This window comes from Pangasianodon hypophthalmus, chromosome 17, assembly GCF_027358585.1.
Source record: "Pangasianodon hypophthalmus isolate fPanHyp1 chromosome 17, fPanHyp1.pri, whole genome shotgun sequence".
NCBI classification, from domain to species: Eukaryota; Metazoa; Chordata; class Actinopteri; order Siluriformes; family Pangasiidae; genus Pangasianodon; species Pangasianodon hypophthalmus.
In genome coordinates, this window is record NC_069726.1 from 2,362,144 (window position 1) to 2,383,158 (window position 21,015).

General features: G+C 41.8%; 1 protein-coding gene across 1 annotated transcript in view; it reads right to left on the reverse strand.

Moving 5' to 3' along the window:
- Positions 1–19,825, reverse strand: part of LOC113544897 (CXADR-like membrane protein) — a 42,650-nt gene extending 22,825 nt beyond the window's left edge. The window contains 1 exon segment of the mRNA XM_026943962.3: positions 19,510–19,825. Coding sequence (XP_026799763.3) covers positions 19,510–19,555 — 46 coding nt within the window. The 5' untranslated portion in view covers positions 19,556–19,825.
- Positions 19,826–21,015: the final 1,190 nt, after the last annotated feature.

The window sequence follows — 21,015 nt, forward strand, 5'->3', positions numbered from 1 at the left end:
GCGTTCCATCAGTTCACGATACCTGCCATAGGCTACATAACATGTCTAAACTGCAGCACCTTCACCTTCTAGCACCCTAATGGGTTCCCCTTTATTTCATTTTTTTAACTGAAGCTGCCAAGTAAAGAAAGTTCCCTTTAGAAACCTAAATCCATTAACTATCCCGAAGAACCTCTGAGGAACCCTTATTTTCTACGACTGTTTGTAAGCCACTGCATCTGCAGAGCTACTAGAAGAGAGCACATCCAAGTCCTGATGTCTTAAATCTTTGCCCTGACAGAACAGTAAGCATTCCAGTGCACTGTTTGTGTTCGCTGAAGAGGGTCATGATCTCATGAGACGTCTCCGAGTGGTGCAGCTTCGACAAGGCCAACAGACAGCTTCACGCGCTGGCCTTATACAGGCATTAGTGAGAAATCCTCCTTTAATGGCAGGAGAACAGTCATTTCTGGATGACAGCGAGTTTAGTTAGAACAGGCACTGCATAAAAAAAACAAAAGTGTAGAGAAGAAAGATGTTGGTCATAGTGGAGAAATCTGATTTTTTACATATACGTGACCTTTGCTATATTTTTGTTGAAGCGGTTGATACTTGGTAATTGTGATTCACATCATAATATACTAATGCACATGGTCATAATAACAAGACTACTGATTGTAAAACTCTGAAAACTTTGCTACAGCACAAATCTAGCCTTCTCTCAGTCCAGGATTGACAGATCTTTCTCTATCTCTTCCTGTCCTCCATTTGGCTGAATTATTAGGTAATGGATCATGGACTTTCCAAGCCTCAGCACTTCTGCCCACCGAGCTGCCCTGCATTTATTACACATGGCCCCTGTAAATTTGTTCAACCGTGTCCGACCCCCACATCCCCAGCAATGTTTGATTCATACCATGAGCAAAGGTCAGCTTATTTATTCTCGATAATTCAATAGCTAGGCTCACTGAAGGCTGGGTTGTAGCAGTTGCTGGAAAAGAAAAAACAGTGAGTGTTTTTCTTCTTCAATAGAACAATCTCATCTTAAAACCAGCAAACAGGTTGTGTCTCAAAATATAGCATTATGGGTAAATCGCAGTTATGGTTATATGTATCTTCATATTTAGATTGTATAGCTTGTAGCTGTTATGAAACAAATTCATACTGCGTGCGCATAAATAAACTGCTGGATGATCCGAATATGACTCATTATGATTGCTAATGGCAATAATTTCTATTAAATCTCAAGTGGTGGCCTCTTCTTCACACCAAGAAGACACGGAGTACTGCTTCGCCTTTTCATTAGGCAGTTTTCCGAAGATTTTCCATAAAGAGTCCATTTTCCATAAACATGTAGTAACTTTACTTAGATTGAAAGTCTCGACTCATCACATTAAAGCCGATGATCCGTGAGAGCCTGAGGCATGTCCCTTTTTGAATAAAGGATGACCCAGCAAGTGTGTGTTCCAGTCTTTGAATTCTTGAGAGGCTGGTAGAAAAGAAGGTACCGCACATGTACATTTCTGTTCCCAAATGCACTCTGAAAGGCATAAATAATGGCCCTTAAGGTCCAATTATGTACTTTGTGACTCTTAAAGGTATTCACTTTCCCGGGTGAAAGACGTACCCTTGAGGGTTCCAGTCCAGTCACAGAGTTTTTAGGAGATCCAAAAAGTGTGTACAGCACAGGTTTCCAACCCTGTTCCTGGAGAACCTCCTGTCCCACAGAACCCCCTGCTCCCAATACATTTGCTTAATTATCAGCTCTTCCTGAGTTGAAGAGTGTGTGGTAGTGCAAGGAAAACACTAAAATGTGCAGGGGATTCTCTAGGACCAGGAGAGGGAACCTGTGGTGTAAGGGATCCAAAGGTAACACACTTCTGCACATAAATCAGTGTGCTGGATCATGACCATGGAATATAAAAATCATGTTTTGCCAGAGAATTTTTGTACACTGTGTTAGTCTTACTTACATTTCCATCCAAGTAGTTCCCTGACTTTTTGGCCTAACATCCAACAAGTCATCAAAAGAAAACACAAATCAGCGTGTGTTTCCAAAAGCTACTATTATTTGAATTATTGTCATTCCGTCCATCTATCCATCCATGTACAGTGTGATGACATCAAGTCTTCATGGACTTTTTTCTCTTTAGTAAGTATTTTATCTTTGTCAGGGTTCTGGTGGATCCCAGAAACTAGGTACGTGATCAGGAATACAGCCTAGATGGAATGCCAGTCCATCGCATGCATACCTACTGTAGCCAATCCACCACCAGAGAATCCAAGAGGAAACCCACAAAGACACAGGAAGAACATGTGAAACATGACAGAGACGGTAACCTGAGCTCAGGATCCAATAGGGAATCCTGGAGCTGTGAGGAAGCAACAGTACTCCCTCCATCGCTGATCACATGTTTGAAAATCGTAGTAGCTAAGAATCAAACTTGCTAAACTAATGAAAGGGGAACGAGTACACGATCACACAATCTCAGGAAAAAAGGGTACTAATCTGTACCTTTCCTTATTGCTGGGGTGGTACCCTCAAGTGAACACCCTTTGTACCTTTAGAACATTTTAAAGTTTTACATTTACATTTCCAGGTAAAAGATGCATATTAAATGTACAAACGATAGAGGAACCACCCCAGGAACAAAAGAAAGGCATCTCTTTATTTCTGAGTGCAGAGGTCGTTGCATTTTAAGGTACAACATGTGGATGTTGTCTTTTATAAAATGTAAAGTATTTAAGACCAAGATATGAGAGGGAGAGAGAGAGAGAGAGAGAGAGAGAGAGAGAGAGAGAGACAGGTATTTCCTCGTATTTGTCTCGGAAAGTTAGAAGAGCAGCCCAGACTGTGGTCTCGGAGTTAAAGACGGGGACTGCAGTGGAGAAAACAGCCAGATAAAGTGCATCAGCACTCAGCGACGAGGGAGGAAAAGAGGAGGACTGTTTCGATGGAAAAGTTCCCTAATGTAATCAATGTCTGGACTCGGCATGATCTTCTCTGCAACTGTTTCGGATGAAGGAACTACCATGTGGCCAAAAGAAGCAGCTGGGGCTGTGTGCCAAAAATCACTCCCTCCCTCCTTCCCTCCCTCCCTCCCTCCCTCCCTAAGCAGCAGGGTGTTCTGTGAGGCCCCTTCATTAAGACAAGCTCGTCTGATTATTTAATAAACCACACGTCTCCTCATGCTGGAAACACTCCACCAGGGATTACTGCACAGGCAGACGATAAATCTGTCGATGTCAAAAAGTATTACACGAATGCAAACTGTTTAGGGAAATTGTGCTTGAAGCTGATTGGATAATCGCAAGTTAACCATAGTTGCCATAAGCATAACTTATTTTCAGACAGCAAAATAAGGATACATTAAATGTCTTGTGAGCTTGTGAGTTTTTCCTCTCTCAGCTAGAGAAGCATCAAGTCGCCAAAGGTCTTTGTATATACACAGAACCAGGTTTTATAAACTGTTTAGTCTTATTCCGGAGTCATCTCCGTGTCCCAATTATACAGTGATTAACTATACAAGCTCATTAAAGTGTTATGACACATGAAAAATTGCATAATATTAAGTTATGAATAACAATTCATAAGTCTAAAGCCAAAGCGTCCCTCTGAGCTCTGTGGAAGCAAGTCTGTAAAATGATATTGCTGTTTAAAAATGCTTACGGGAGCTGTGATTCAATATGATGAGCTCATCCAGGGGAAAAGTAATTAACTCAGACCTAAACTAGCCTCACCATGCACAGTGTGAGCCAAATAAGGGTTAGGCTACATCACGGAGTTTAGCTCAGTAATTTGCTTGTCGACGTGCAGTGTAGTAGTGTACGGTGTAGTCTTCATGGTAAAAATAATAATCCATCCGTGTTATTTCTGGTTCGCTGATCTCAGCCAGAATATCTGATGATTTCTGCAGTTTTAGCTGCTATATGTGCCATAATTATCCACCATGTGTTGGAGATCAATATTCCTTCAGCGTAGATGATAGTTCAGCGTTGATGGAGCCTCTAGATAAAGCGTCAGCATTTAAATAGGCAGACGGAGCTTACATGATGGCATATGTTGCTTCACATGGATGGGCGATTGGAATTTATTGGTGGAAAGTTGAAATCTTCTCACTGGGCTGCAAGAGCAGCAAACAAATCTCCAAATCTATGGCACCAAATGGGATTTTGGAGAGGGGTAATGAATGCCTGGCCTGCCAGCATGTGCTTTTGGTTTAAAGCTCCTGCCATGAGCTCCATTTCCATCATCACTGGAAAGCTGCTAGTTGTGACTGACGGGCAAACAGTGTTCCATGGAGAGGGTGAACAGACTGGGATGAAGATCTTCTCCACTGCCAATGGCACCAACAGCATTTCACAGACTTGCTGGAGACATCCTGCTACCCACTGATAACAGCTCAACCAGCCACTAATCCCTCCGCCCAGCCTTACGGTCTGTGTGCTGAGTAATGGCAAGGCCAGTCGGATGGTAATTCTCCATATGGAAGCTTCACCAAACACTCTCTCAATCTCCAATACATGCTGCACAAAGCAGCTAAAGCTGCAGAGGTCCGGGCAAATCGAAGGTGTCACTGCAAAGCTGGTGGCAGTTTGTATAGTGTGCATCAATTTGCTGGCATGTCTTCATAGAGAGCGAAGAGTCATTACATTACGCTGTTGAATTCTCAATAATGACTGGTCAGAAGGTGTTGATTAATTTTCTACCCGCGTCTTTGTTTTTCTAATCTCTGGCTTTTTCAGTGACAGAAAACCACTTCTAAAAATATCAACCTGAAATCTCACAAAACCAATCCACACACATAATGGCATGCACGTCCTTCTCTTCCCTCCTGCCTCCTTCTTCTTAATGAGCTCCCAAACTAATTGGCACTCATGCCTTTCCACTGCTCTCTGAAAAGTGAAGCAAAATAAATCACACTAGTAACTTGACGGAATTTCAAAGAAACTCCATCGGCCACCAGGGACGAGGAGGAAACGTCGTGCTGTGTTCTAATAAGAAGAGCCAACTGTGCCACCTACAGCAATATCACACTACTGCTAAATACGTCCCAGGTTTAAAACAGCATCATCACAACCAGGAGTTAAACTGGGAATTGTAAAGAGACAGGAGATAGGAATGGGCGCCATTTTATTTGCCATTTTACATTTTTGTGCTGCGTAAATTCCATCAAGTTTAAATGGAGCTTTTTATTTAATCTACACATGATAAAAACAGAGATGGATTTCCTTCAAAATATATAGATTTATCTCCTTGTATAATTGAATAGTAATTCAAAATTAAATCACACAAAGACCAGTCCTAGATGTGCACTACTAAAGCCAGATATTCCCCAAAAGTAAGTGCCCCCTCATAGACTCGCACGGATTTCCACTAGAGTTTTAGGATATGTAACATTATAAAAGAAAGCATAATGTGTATTTTTTTCTTAATATTATATCTTTAATTTATTTAATTTATTATTAAGTCGGCGCATGTATCCTCTTTACACTGCGATGTGTATTTTCTTGTACACTCGTTAATTTACTGACTTACTTTCAACTGAATTTCATCAATCATCAAATGAGTTAATGATTCGCAAGTGATGAAGTAGACAACACACACATTATTTACACGTTAACTGTCTCGCTGAATGTCATCAGTTATCTAGATGTATAGACAAAAACCCAAAAGGAAACTTTGTGTCTAGTATAATGAGCACTCATCTTGTTCCTCTTCAGAAAATGTTGATAAAAGCAGAAAATTTCAGCAAATTAGTGAAATTTAAGATTTGGGTGAAAATTGGCATCTAGTGCTGAGATGAACCTAGAATTCAATCCAGGAGCAACGTGTAAGCAACATATATGTGCTCTTTAATACTCTTACACACAGCAGTGTCAGTAGGACATACGATGGGGGTAGAGAGAGGAGTCGAAAGTAGAGCAGCTCAATTAAAAACATATTCAGATCCCCCACAAAAACTTGGCTCAGGAAGTGCAGAACACACAATTAGGATGTTGTTGTAGATAATTTCACTCATTTAGAAGGTGACAGTGTGCAGGGATTTTTACTAGAAACAAAAAATGGGGCTTTTGGATGGATGTGAGTCAAGTGTTCTATGGTTTATGTTTTATAGTGTAATTGTTTCATCTGGTGATGAAAACAATTTAAACAATTTGTTTAGTATTGAAATGATCTACAAAAAAGTCTCTGAGTGAGAATTAGCCTGGAAATGCCTTTAGCTATTTGCTGAAATGATTCAATCAGGATGTATTTGGCAACCCAAACAATGCGTCTCAGTAGCTGCAGTGCGTTTGTGAGGAAATAACCGAACGGATCCGGCAGTCTGGCATCGACTCAGTGAGGCCGCTTAAACAATCAATGGAGCGCGGAGGAGGAAGAGAGCGAGTGATTAAAAAAGCTGCTGACTTAAGGAGGAGAGATGGATGGCATTCCAGGAGGCGGAGTAGCCTCAGTGTCATTTCACTCATGGGGATTTTACAGTAGCCACATGATGCAACGAACGCTGCGGTGTGTGTTTGTTTGTTTGTGTGTGTGTGTGTGTGTGTGTGTGTGGCTCATTACAAGAGAGTGTATCCACTCATAAAAACGTCAGAGATGGAGGACAAGATTATGCAGTAATAATGGGGTCTTTGAACAGCAAGGAAGTATCACAGTGAGAGAAAGAGAGAGAGAGACAGAGAGAGAGAGAGAGAGAGGTTTGACGAGAGTGCAGCAGCAGTGCTAGAACAGGTTGAACTATGAGAGAGATGTGCCAACACTGCAGAGATGGAGGGAGAGAAAGACAGAGGGAGGTAGAGGCGGAGGTAAAGAAGGTGAGATAGAGGCAGAGATGGACATAAAAAAGTAGAGATGGAGGCAAAGATGAAGAAAAAGAATAGAAAAACATATGGAGTTAAAGAAAGGAAGATGGAGATAAAAAGAAAGAAGGGAGACTGGAAAGAGAGCATAAATGGAGATAAAGAAGAAGTAAGAGTCAGAGAGATGGAGGTAAATGAGAAGAACAAGAAACAAGGATGGGGGTAAAGAAGGAGAGAGGGTGGCAATGGTGGAGGAAAAATGATGCAGAGATGGATGTAAAGTAGAGAAAATGGAGGCAAAGAAGGTAAAATGGGTGGAGGTGGGAGAAAAGAAGGAAACAGAGGCAGAAATCGGTGTAAAGAAGGAGAGATGGAAACAAAGGTGGAGAACAGAAAAGATGGAGGTAAAGATGGAGAAAATGGCAGGAAATAGAAGAAAAGAAGGAATGGACGTAAATAAAAAGATAGAATCAGATGTAGAAGCCAAGAAAGAGAGACTGACACAAAGATGGAGGAAGTAAAGAAGGAGAGATGGAGGTAAAGAAGAAGAGGCAGGGAAAAGAAACAGAAGCAGAGACAGAGGAAGAAGGAGATGGATGTACAGATGGTGGGAAAGGCTTTGACAGAAAAGGACACCTATCCATCATTTCATTTTTCTCTTTGAGCTTCATAGGAATATATTCTCTCTCTCTCTCTCTCTCTCTCTCTCTCTCTCTCTGCCACGTCAGCATTCTGCAGGACGTGAGAAGCTTGATCGCAGCATGTAAGCTGAGTCATGCCTCTCATTAGCACACAGAGGTGCCCTGTTCATCAAAACGCACACACACACACACACACACACACACACACAGAGTAGCGCAGTGTGTACAGTAAGGTGATGAGAAGGTTATATTACTGGCAGTGTGCAGTACAGGCAGCGCTCGATACCAGAGAATCCAATGCACCCGAGATCATACAGCAAAGTGAGAGAGAGAGAGAGAGAGAGGTGTAGATCGAGTGAGGGATTGTCTCAACACCTTGAAAAACCATCATAGAGACTTTTCTTCATTTGTCTTGCCTTTCCATGTATCACAGAATTGTCAGTAACACCCTTAATAATAATTTTCATTACACCACCGCACTCCTGAATTCTCGATTCTGATTGGTCAGAAGGTGTTGATTCATTTTCTATAATAGCGGCTCTGACGGTAGTGCAAATGCAAACCACAGCTTTACTGTATAATACATTGTAATACGTTCTCGTTTCTATAGCAACGGCTCATTCACAGGGACCTGTACAGCTCCACATAATTGATTTTTTTTTTAAATGTGTATAATCCTTGATACGGTGAAGTTTTTTGTAAAGACATGTTTATATAACATTTATGGAAGGAGTCTACAGTGTCAACGCTTTGTAACAGTCAGACATAAAGCTGCAACTTTCAGTGTTCAAATCCCTCTTTCCATTATTGCACAATACCACATGTAAACCTTTCAGCGCTAAGAAGACTTATGACATACACACACCATAAACACACACACACACACACACACACACAGAATGTCATCACTCTTAGCTTCTCATTTGATCTTCTTGAAGTTCATCTTGGGAAGGACACACACACACACACACACACACACACAAATACAGTATACAGTTTTTTTCCACGTGACCCTGCAGTGGATTTCAGAAAACTTGTGACTACCCGAGATTCCATAAAAAGTGCTTTTTGAGTGAAACATGGCCGCCGTGGAAGTGCGCCGTACTGACGTGCAGCAGGAATGATTTTCATTTCTCACGAATAGAGTGATAAGAGAAGTAAAGTGAGTGATTATGGACAGGAGCTGTAAGGCGTAAATGAAATACTGCACTCTGTGGGCACGTGTGTGCACGTGTGTGTGCGTGCGCGCTCAGGTAGGTGTCTTGTTTCTCAGCAGGCGGGTGGACAGAAGGCGGCCTGTAATGATGACCTGGATAACAGCACAGAGGGAGTGAAGCGACAGAGCAACACAGCGTTAGCACATTTCCAGGACGCTGTGTTGGCTTTTCTCTTGTTAGCGCCCACGTAAACCCGGCTTACAGCATCCAAGCTAGCGGTCATGTCACAGAAAATGGCTTGTCTTGTTAGCTAAGAGATAACACTGTGCTTTTCTAGACACTGGGAACAACTCTCTATATGTTGTGATCTCACACACAAACTATGTCTAGATAGCTAGAAAAATGTCACACAGATGTAGCCTACTGTTTTTAAGAGGCAGAAATAGGCTAGAAAATGCTAACAATCCTCTTAAATCCTTTTTTTTAATTATGTTTTAACACAACTGAGAGTCTAGACTAAGACTAGCTGCAGTAGTCACTCAGAAGCTAAACAGCAACGCTAAGCTAAACAGCTAAATGCAGCACTGTGCTAACATTCGTGAGTGCCTAGTGCATAGTTGCTGTAGTACGTTGCTAGTCATGTTAAGTTTGGTAAGGTTAGGCTATTACATTACACAATAACATCAGCTAAGCAGCAGGTGGAATAAAATGGCGGAAAATGTGAGTGGTGGAGAACGGGAAGATTAGATATGTCATACATTTTATAACTAATAAAGCTGTATAGTATTCAATAGAACAGAACACAATAGCTAATGCTAATAGTGAACAGGATGGATGAACGACTTGTGTCGCGTCCAAATCCACATTAGCCAGCGAGTAGCTCGCCGCTCCTATAAAGCCGCTCCACAAAGCCGCTCGTGTTATTAAGCGGCTAAAACACACACCGGGCAATTATCATCCTGGCGAAGAGTGATCCCTCAAGCTGTGTTAGCACAAAACCGCTTAATATGATTCCTCTCTCAGATCACACCCAAGCTGATAAGAAGAGTAAGCGGCTTAAGTGTTAAAGAAGCTGCGCTCTTTTTTTTTTTTTTTTTTTTTTGTTTCCTTTGTGAGAATCAGCAGCAGTTTAGCCGAGTCAGCACTTTAACCCCGTTTGCACCCTCCAGCCCCAGCTTGGGTGGATTTAATTGGCTTGTTAACGAGCAGCTTATGGAACAGAGGCGTCCTGCGCTTCAACTTAGCTCCGTGTCAGAAGCGCAGAGGCTAACAGAGCTCAAAGCATATGGTTATATATGCTAGTGCAGAGGCTAATGTGTTGTAAGAAGATGTCCACTCGCCCAATTAGAAGTTCTTCATTGAAATCATAGAGAACGCATGAGGCTGTGGGTTTATTAACCGGCTGGAACTGCTTCGGTTAGTACCTGGATTCTGACTGAGTTACAAATCACTTTGGATATAAACATAAAACTAATATACTGTACACTATAAAGTTATGTACTGTAAAGTTATGGAATTGAACAGAATGGAAGAAATAAAACACTCCATGTCATGCTGTTATGGGAAAAGAATCAACAACAGGGTGGTGTGATGAAGCAGAGTTACTGCTACCACCCCACAGTTGATTATTTTCCAATAACAGCATGTCATGAAGTGTTTTATTCCTCTTATACCACAGTACATGCTAACACTAACCATTTTTTATTAACAAACGTGATGTCATACTTTTTATCCGTTTATAGTTACACTTAATTTTGTGGAATGTCCATGAAACAGGTTCCTGTTCTCACTTAGGTTATAAACGTTTTCCACATCAACCTTACTTTTTTTCTCTTTTGAAGGTATTTAGACAAAGAAAAAAACGCAGCTTGTCATGTGACTGAGAAACTACAAAGTGTAAACTCCATTACTGACACTGGAGACTCCTTTCATAAATGTTAAATAAGGATGCGTAACTGAACAGAACAGAAACATAAACAGAACTCATTCTTACTTAGCTTAGGTGCAGCGTCCACCGTACAAGTCCCTGTGAACGAGCTGTTACTATAGAAACGGTAATGTATTTGAACGTGCGCATTAATATAAATCTGTGATTTGCCTTGCAGCCTATGAAAATCATTTATTTTAAACCTCGATGCTAGACGTCTCCTGCAGTCTAACACAAATGTCACTCCCGTGTCCTGTACTCTAAATGGCACATTGTTTTCTAAATGTCACATGTGGACACACACCGAGCTAGAGCACTCACACACGCAGAGACCTCCGGCTTTTGCCATTCCCGGCACTGCAGTTACGCTGTCAAACAGCATGAGCGGGAAGGTAAAGGAGCCCAAAATAAACACGGGAGATCTGACGGCTTAACGCGGAGAGGTGGTGGAAACTCAACGGCACCTGCATTAACCACCGGCTTTGACATAATACCAGACTGCCCGCTCAAATAAAGGCTTTCACAACGATGCAAGCTATTCCGAGCAGGCGCTGTGTGTAGGAAGTGTGTGTGTCTGCTGATGAATGCTAGGCCAGCCAAGGCATTAAAATAAATAAATAAATAAATAAATAAATAACATGTACATTTAATTAAAAAAAAAACTTGAAAACAGAACCATAAACAAGGATGTATTTTTTAAGGGTGTGTATCTGGGTCACTCCTATTTAAAAAAAAAAAAAAAAAAAAAAAGTACTTTTTTTATTAAATCATTTTTCAACACTGAATCTAAAAAAAAACATGTTTTTAACCATCAATGTCTCAGGCACTCTGTTTTTTTTTTTTTTTTTTTTTTTTTAAGGCATCATTATTGACAGGCTGCATTTGCTCTTTGCGTTGTTTTTTTTTTTTTAGCATAGCATTAGCAAATACACAAAATGTGCTTATCTAGTATTCTTGCTAATTTATTTTTAATCTAATCATTGAGTTTTAATCAATTATATCAGTATTTGTTGTGCTTATGCAAAAGTGACCCCGTCAATCAATACCACAGTACTACTGAAAATATAGAAAAAAACAAACTTAATGAAAATACGTTTCTTCTTCTCGTGATCTTTAGGAAATTCACATGATGTAAATAACTGCTCAACATGTGATTTGTGGAATGTTCTATATATTCCATAGGGGTGAATGTGTTTTTTTCAGCATAAAGTGTAGTTATAAAAAGCTGAGACAGACAAAAACATTTTGTTTATGAAGATCTATTAATGATTTTTTTAAAAATCTTTCTCATAAAACATTCTCATATGCTGTATTTATTTTTTTTTATCTTTACTTTACATACAGTACAGTAAATATCACCCCAATTTTGGAATCAACCCCACATTTAAAGCAGCCACTCAGTTTTAACAGAATAAAAAAGTGTTCAGAGGAGTGAAAAGCCACACCTTCTTTACAATACCGAAGGAAACCGTGTGCAACCTGCATTCTTTCTGTAGGAGGTTCATTTCTGCTCTGAAGTGCATCCATGACAGACTCTCGCTGCCCACAAAACCCAAAAAGTGTGTGTGAGATGAGTGCCCAGATTGTTGCCAGACTGAGAAGGAGAAAACAGGAAGAGCCGATTTGCTTCACTCTCCTTAAATGCTTTCTTTCTTTTTTTTTTTTACATAATTCAAACCACCTGTGTGCATCCACATGGTGCGCTTGTTGTAGGATCAAAAGCAAAAGTGGATCCTTAAAGCTAGCACTGGAACTAACAATAAAGACAGTCAAGAAACAATGAATAACTTTGCTAACCTATAATGTTGAGGTATTGTAGCTGGACGATAATAACAAAATAACAGTTGACGCAGTTAAAAAGAAAAAAAGTCCACCTTCTTGCTACGCTTAGCTGAAATGTAGCGTGAGCGAATCCTGACAGGAGCCGTGGTATGATTTCTGAAAGCCATGTTATAATTACAAGTTAGCACACAAGCTAGCGCTTTACATAAATCAAGACACGAGGCTAAATTCTGACCGAGTGGACAGTAATATCATTTCTCACAGTTCTCACTGCTCACAGTGCATTATGGGTAATACTTAAACTACTCAAGCTACACCGTAACACTCAAGGATTTTGTTAGAACATATTCTAGGGTAAGTAAATAAAGTATGGAAGTGAAGAAAACATAACAGAACATTGTTTCGATGTCATGGCTTTGAGTTATCGTAGCTTATTTAATGGCTAGTTAATATTTTGCTAGCTAGCAGGCTATGTATGAGAAAATAAGAGATGACACAGAAGCGAAGAACATCAGGATGTGAAGCAGAGATTATTTTCCTGAGTCATAACTGAATTATATGAGTCATTAAAGCCTAATGTTAGCAGTTTGATAGCATAACTACGTATTGCTACAGTGTGTGAGCTAAAATCTAGCTCTACAGACCACAGCGACTTTATAGTAATATTTAACTATTTAACTAAAGGAGCATTGTTTCAAAGTTATAACTGTGTGTTATTGTAGATTATTTAATTGCTAGCTAATATTTTGATAGCTAGCAGGCTAGTTTATATGAGGTGATACAAGAAAATAATGTGACGACATGATGCCGAGATGGTTTTGCTTGAAAAATTGTGAAAAATCTTCCATAGTGTTAATGTTAGCATTATGTTAGCAAAACTCTTGCTACCACAGCAACAGTTATGCTAACGTAATGCTACTGATGAAGCACACCTCACACCGCACACCTCATCTTCGTCAGTCGTTCTTCTTATTGTCCCTTAGCAAAAAGCTAATTTTAAACCACTATATATGCTTGTTGTCATGGCGACATTGCTAGCTCTCATGACCAGTATTCTTAGTGGCCAATGTCTATTTAGCAGTTACCGTTTGAGCTAGTATTTAGCTAGATTTTATAGAAATCAAGATATTTAGCTAAATTTAGACAGATTGAACAGTTCTATAATCTCTAGCTCTATTTTACAATTTATGTACATTGCATAGTGCATTACAGTGCATGATGGTTAATATTTTCAGACTGTAAACTACTGAAATTACACTTAAAATGAATAGTTTGTTAGCATGAGGACTTTATTTAACATGGCTGATGTTCTACAGAAACATGTGAATTGTAGTATTTGCGAAAGTTTATGAAAATATGTTTCCTCAGATTTATGAGTTAGCTTGGCGGGTCTGCTTTTCGGCGGGGGTGGGGGAAGGGGAGTGTTAGCTCCAGGCTACCTGAGGAGAATGTTTATAGGGAAAACACACAGCTTTATTAAAAGCATGTGCTTCTTTTCGGCCACCCTGAACTCAAATATTGTGTTTCTGGAGAAATGGATAAGAGCAGAGTGTGTGGCCACGAAGGTTCACTTCGTCTCCAAGATTAAGAATGATCGCCTACGCAGACGATTAGCGTTACGCTCATTTATCTGAGAGATAAACCGCCGAAAGCTTTTATGCCAAAAAACAGTGATTAATTAGTGTGTGTGATGTAGTTGTTTATTATGTTTCGCATTTAACCTGAGCTTAAACTGCAGAGAGTTAATGTTAGCACTTTCCTCCCCTCCATCCCTCTCTTTCTCTCTCTCATTCCTCTCGGCCGGGACTGAACAGATGGTGCCACTATTTCGGTTTGTTTCCGAGTCGTTAAACAGAACTCCTTAATGAAATTGAGCCTTTCGACTGTATCACACTTGTGTTTAATTTTTTTTTTTTTGGTCAGCTAAAAAAACAATTATTTCATTTATGCATTTGTTTTATATCTATTAAGCAAAGTGGTCAAGTACATTATTATGCTATTCATATCACAGTGGAGGAGGTGTGGCCTCTGTGTGTCTCAGTCCCAAAAAGGGGGTGGGGCCACTGTGCATTGCAGTACAAATCATGGAGGCATGGTCTCTCTGTTAGTCAATTAGAGGCATGGCCTCTGTGTCTGTCACTAACTAGTGAAGGAGGTGTGGCCGTTGTACATGTCAGTCTCAAAGAGGGGGCATGGCTGCTGTGCCTGTGAGTATCTCGTGAAGAGGGTGTGGCCTCTGTATTAGTCGTTCACAACAAAGGAGGCGTGGCTGCTCTACCTGTCAATACCTAGTGAAAAAGGTGTGGCTATTGTGCATGTCTGTCTCAAAGAGGGGGCGTGGCTGCTGTGCCTTTCAATCACTATGGAGGAGGCGTGGCTGTTGTACATGTCAGTCTCAAAGAGGGGGTGTGGCTGCTGTGTCTGAGTTGCCTAGTAAAGAAGGTGTAGTCACTATGAAGGTGGTGTGTCCGCTCTACATGTAAGAACCTAGTGAAGGATGTGTGGCCGTTGTACATGTCAGTCTCAAAGAGGGGGCATGGCTGCTGTGCCTGTGAGTATCTCGTGAAGAGGGTGTGGCCTCTGTATTAGTCGTTCACAACAAAGGAGGCGTGGCTGCTCTACCTGTCAATACCTAGTGAAAAAGGTGTGGCTATTGTGCATGTCTGTCTCAAAGAGGGGGCGTGGCTGCTGTGCCTTTCAATCACTATGGAGGAGGCGTGGCTGTTGTACATGTCAGTCTCAAAGAGGGGGTGTGGCTGCTGTGTCTGAGTTGCCTAGTAAAGAAGGTGTAGTCACTATGAAGGTGGTGTGTCCGCTCTACATGTAAGAACCTAGTGAAGGATGTGTGGCCGTTGTACATGTCTGTCTCAAAGAAGGGGCGTGGCTGCTGTGCCTGTCAGTACCTGGTGACGGGGTGTCTCTGTGCCTGTTAGTCACAGTGAAGACAGTGTGGCTGCTGTGGCTGTCAGTACCTAGTGAAGAAGGCGTGGCCTCTGTGTCTGTCAGTCACAATGAAGGAGGCGTGACCTGTGTTAGGATCTAGTAAACGAAGTGAAGTTTGTTCAATACTGAATCACATGTTTGTTGTTGTATGTGTCTCATTCATTCATTGTATCATGTTTTGAAGAGACACACAGCCCTAAAATCTCAGACTCAGAGAAATCTGAGTACATTTTTCTCTTTGATCAAATATTTGTTTAAGAAGTGTACACATCATTGAAGATGTTCCATGTCAAGATCCATGTTTAGTAACGTTTACAAAATCTGTAATCTAACATCACACACTGAGCAAAGCCACAATCTGCCTCCAAGATGCTTTACATGGGGACATGCTTCAGAAGCTTCCCCATGGACAAGATGAACTTCAAGAAGATCAAACGTGAAGCTACGAGTGATAAGATTCTGTGTTTGTGTGTGTGTGTGTGTGTGGGCTACTTTTATGAAAGTTCTCTGAACTTCACTCTTGGGAGTCGTAGTAGTTCTAGCAGCGCATCCCTCCTGCGGAGTGTGCTTTCTAATAAAAGCGGCCGCTAACGGCTATTTCTGAACTCTCTGTATTAAGTCCAGCTTCACATACTCCATGTTTAAGTTTGTGTGTATGTGTGTGGTTGTGTGTGTGTGTCTGTGTGTGTATGTGAGTCCCCAGAGGGACATAATGCTGTCTTTAATTAGCAGAGCACGTCTCAGCGGGGGGACACTGCTCACCGAGAGCCGTGTCAGAGTGCTCGGCCAAATCAGAGTGGCATCCACATCCTCCCACCAGACACACATGCGCGCACACACACGCGCACGCACACGCACACACACACTTCCTCATGCCAGAAACACACCATCATCACACACATCCTCTGATGTGTATGACAGACTGTGCTCCATTGGCACAACCACACACACACACACACACACACACATTTTTATATAAATGAAAGGCCACGCCCCCTTCACTGGGACTAACGGAGACAGCGACCTTGACTCCTTTTTTGGCACTGATGTACAGAGACCATGCCTCGCCTCCTGGGACTGACAGGTACAAAGGCCACACCTCTTTCACTGAGACTGACGGACACAAAGGCCGTGCCTCCAAATCACATTCTGGTCTGTAGGTTATTAATACAAATATGCAACACAGTAGTCTATTATGATTGCAATTTCACAAAAAAAAATTTGCATTTGTTACAAATGGCTACATTTAGACGCAGGGTTAGCGTTAGCAGCACCTAGAAGCTAGCCTTACCAACAAGAAAGCATTAGCATTACTCCAGTACAAGGAGTCAAACCAAGCTAATTGGCTCATACATAAAAAAACTGAATGACTAAGTAATGAAGGGTCAGACGCCAAGCTGTTCTCATTCCAAGTACCTCATGGAACCTGCTGCTAATGCTAATCACCTCGAGAGGTCGTGGCACAAACACGCAGGGTCAAACAGGCCAAGCCGATATATACACTTAACTATTCAACTGTTTCTCGCTGTTGTTATTCCAGTCGTTTGGATGAGGAACCCAGAGCACAGGCGAAAGAAAGGAGAGAGTAGAGAGGAGAGAGCAGGGCTAGTGTGCAGCAAGATGTCACTTCCTAACCTCTGGTTGTGTCCTCACTGCATCTGACAGATACTCCGGCCCTCCCTGGAGATCTGTCTCTAAATATAGACCTTAACTCATCTTTAACTTGTTCTTTAAATTGATTCACTGTTTAATGTGCAGGACTGCAGTAACAAAATAAATCAATATTTGTGCAGGATGAGAACAATTCAGGTTCTTAAGGCATGAGAATTCATGTGCTGGACACAGAGAATGTGCTGTGCTGTGAGATACGGTGTAGCGGAATTATTGTTACCACCCCACAGTTGATTGTTTTCCTATAACAGCACATCCAGTAGTGATTTATTCTTCTCATACCACAGCATCACTTTTTTTTATAGCAGCTAAAAACAGTCGTTCCCTCACCAGCCTCTCTTTTCATCTCTATCTTGATGTTAATAATGAAAAAAAATGCTGCTTGTCATGTTACCAAGAAAAGAAAAGTCCTCTGTCCTGAAGATGCCAGAAAATGAAAAAGTTACAGCGTGGGGCGGTGTGGGGCAATGTGTGTGGTGTAGGTTGTGTGGTGTAGGTTGTGTGGTGTAGGTTGTGTGGTGTAGGTGGTGTGGGCCAGTGTGGGCAGTGTGGGCAATGTGGGTGGTGTAGGTGGTGTGGGGTAGTGTGGGGTAGTGTGGAGTAGTGTGGAGTGGTGTGGAGTGGTGTGGGGTGGTGTGGGGCAGTGTGGGACGTTGTGGTGTCGTGTGGGGCAGTGTGGGACGTTGTGGTGTCGTGTGGGGCAGTGTGGGACGTTGTGGTGTCGTGTGGGGCAGTGTGGGGTGGTGTGGGGCAGTGTGGAGTGGTGTGGAGTGGTGTGGGGCGGTGTGGGCAGTGTGGAGTGGTGTAGGTGGTGTGGGGCAGTGTGGAGTGGTGTGGGTTGGTGTGGGGCAGTGTGGAGTGGTGTAGGTGGTGTGGAGTAGTGTGGAGTGGTGTGGGGTGGTGCGGGGCAGTGTGGGACGTTGTGGTGTCGTGTGGGGCAGTGTGGAGTGGTGTGGGGCAGTGTGGAGTGGTGTGGGGTGGTGTGGAGTGGTGTGGGCAATGTGGGTGGTGTAGGTGGTGTGGGGTGGTGTGGGGCAGTGTGGATGATGTAGGTGGTGTGGGGCAGTGTGGAGTGGTGTGGGGTGGTGTGGGGCAGTGTGGAGTGGTGTGGGCCGGTGTGGGCAGTGTGGGCAATGTGGGTGGTGTAGGTGGTGTGGGGCAGTGTGGGACATTGTGGGGTGGTATGGGGCAGTGTGGGACGTTGTGGGGTGGTGTGGGGCAGTGTGGGACATTGTGGGGTGGTGTGGGTGGTGTAGGTAGTGTGGACATCCCCTAAAAGTCATATATAGAAAAATATTGCTAGCTGGAATAGATTCAAACACTGGACGTGAGGAATGTTTGAAGGGCGTGTCTTTGAGCGTCTGAGTTTGAGTGTATATGGATGAACTGACAGGTCGGATCAGGTGTATGGGTGTAAGCACTGAAATTCCCTAATGTTGTTCAGTCATGGATATACAGGTCCACAGCTGATGGAGGTTACTGCAGAATCTGAAGTGTGTGTTTTCAGCTCTGCCACGGCAGATCGCGAGTCCATCTGTAAAAACGGCTGAGGCAGTTCTACACTTCTGCCCTAATGGACAGTCGTGTCCCCTGCTGAAATTCCCGACGGCATGAAGCCAGGCTCCTGAGTCAGGTCATGATTCAACAACGGAGTCTCGTAATGTCGGCAAGTCTGCACCATGAGGCAGAGCGCTAAATCACAGAACCACACAAACCATCCATCTTCAACTTTTAGGGTGATACACGATGCTGATTAATAAAACAACAGCTCAAAAGTAAATCATAGCTGGTGGGCCAGTCACGAGCAACACCTACACACTGATTCACTGATTCACTGATTCACTGAAGCAAAAAGTCAAACAGTACCACTGCCTAAAATGTAATGAAACTGAAAAAACAAAACAATAAAAGCATGAATATTAGAATAAATAGTTGCAAACACTTACAAAATGTGTCATAATAACATACTAATAAAACGAATAAAGTAAATAAAGGAAAAAAAGTAAAAATAAGTAATAAAGTAAAAGAGTTTGAAAGTATGTATCTTAATGCAATGGGTAAATAAACATAATAATAAATTAAATTTTTTTTTTAAAAAAAAGGATTTTTGTACAGAGTCAGCAATGTGGAAAACATTTGAGACACTGCAGTCACAAAATGAAATAAATAAATAAATAAATAAATAAATAAATAGGAAAAAAAGATGCATGATGCCATATTCATATAAACAAAAACCAAATAAATAAGTAATTAAAGTAAATAAAAAAACATTATGGGAAGTGATAGATAGATAGATAGATAGATAGATAGATAGATGCAAATATTTTTGTCAGTGGATTCATGTGCATAAAAGTTCATGCCATTACGGAATTAACGGGATTAAATAAATCTTTTAAATAATTAAATAATAAATAGGTAATAAAAAGTATGTAAAACACTACAAACCAAATACATAAATAAGTAAATAAAGTGTTTAAAAAGCAATACGGGAGGTGAATGATTAAAAACAAACACACAAACAATAAATAAATAATTAAATAAATAGATAGATAGATAGATAGATTATGTATTATAAATTCGTACTCATGCAAAAGCTGAAACTTACCCAGAAGCAGCAGCAGCAGCAGCAGGGACTCAGAGGTTGCGGACATCGCGAGAGTCCCGGAGAAGACCTGCTGTGATCGCGCGCTCAGGACGAGCCCGGTTCATTAAAAACCGTATCAGAGCTCAGTTAGTGCAAGCGCGCGACTTCGGGAAACGCCGCTGCGTCCTCTGAGCATCCTCTCCGTCAAAAAGAGCCAGAACGACGTGAAAGCGTGAAAGTTCCGCTGCGCTTCTCTCCTCTCCTCTCCTCTCCGAGGCGGATGCGCTGCTCCGTCCTGCCTCGCGTGCGCTCCCGTTAAAACACACATGCAGTACACGCGCGAGCGCGCGCAGTGCGAGAGCCGTGAAGGTGTGTGAGTGTGTGAGGAGAAGTGGGGACCTCTACAGTCTGAAAACGCACACACTCTCCCTCGAGGTACCTGCATATTTGTCCATTTTTTACTACCGCTCATCTGCATATTATTATCTGCATGTCAAATAGCAAACAAAACTTCTGTATAATATTTCTAGATGATCTCTAAAAGGTCATGCATATTACTGAGTTTTAAGTCTTAAGCCTGGATTATACTTGCGTTTAACTATGCATACACCTACACAAGATGGCTGCCACATGTAACCTGCGGCCGTTTGGAGCATCTCTTGTGCAATTAACGCTACACATCACTTGGTGCAATACCAACGTAAACAGTGGAGGCGCTGTAGTATGATTGACATACTGTCCATTTTCAAGACAAGATTGATTTAATGGCCTTCTACGCTGCTGGTGTTGCCAGCCTCCTCCACTGACTCCATGATCACTGTTGACATGCAAAATCAGAAACAGTAGCTAGTCATGAAAGAAGTACCAGTGACAGCCAGGGATGCTTCGCCCCTACACTGCCCCCTAGTGGACACAGATTTTAATCCTCTGGATACACATAAGGTACGCAGATGACTATGTTAACAGTGTTGCTTGCATAGCAACACACATATTCGTCAAGAAATTTGCAGCTTTATTCATTGTACCATTTTGTAAATAATGAAATGGCATTAAAAAAAAATGTGTGATGTAAACAATACCCAGATATCACGTGTGAGATAATGTCGCTGTTCACTAACAGGAAAGATATCAGCACACTGCCATTTTTTTGATCATCTGCTCATTTCAGCCATTCTTGAGTGTAATGTTTAATTGAAACCCATCATCACTGTAAGACAGCACCCCCTCTCAGTACAAATTAATTAAATTGCACTTTTCGCATAAGATCCGCAGATTCAGAGGAGTTCCCTGTATGCAACTTTCCTCCCTTGATTCATTATAACACGCTTCAGCTTGGTAACACACGTCTGAGTATAGTTAGCAACTATTCCAAGCTTTAAAGAGAAAGGAATATTAAAAATTAAAAAAGAACGTTGTGGCAACGTCTTCCCAGTTCGCAAACAAACTGCTTCAGACATTGGTGACATCAATTGTACACGATGTGCCAACTTGAAAAGTACCTTATATTTCACCAAAGATGCTGTCCCT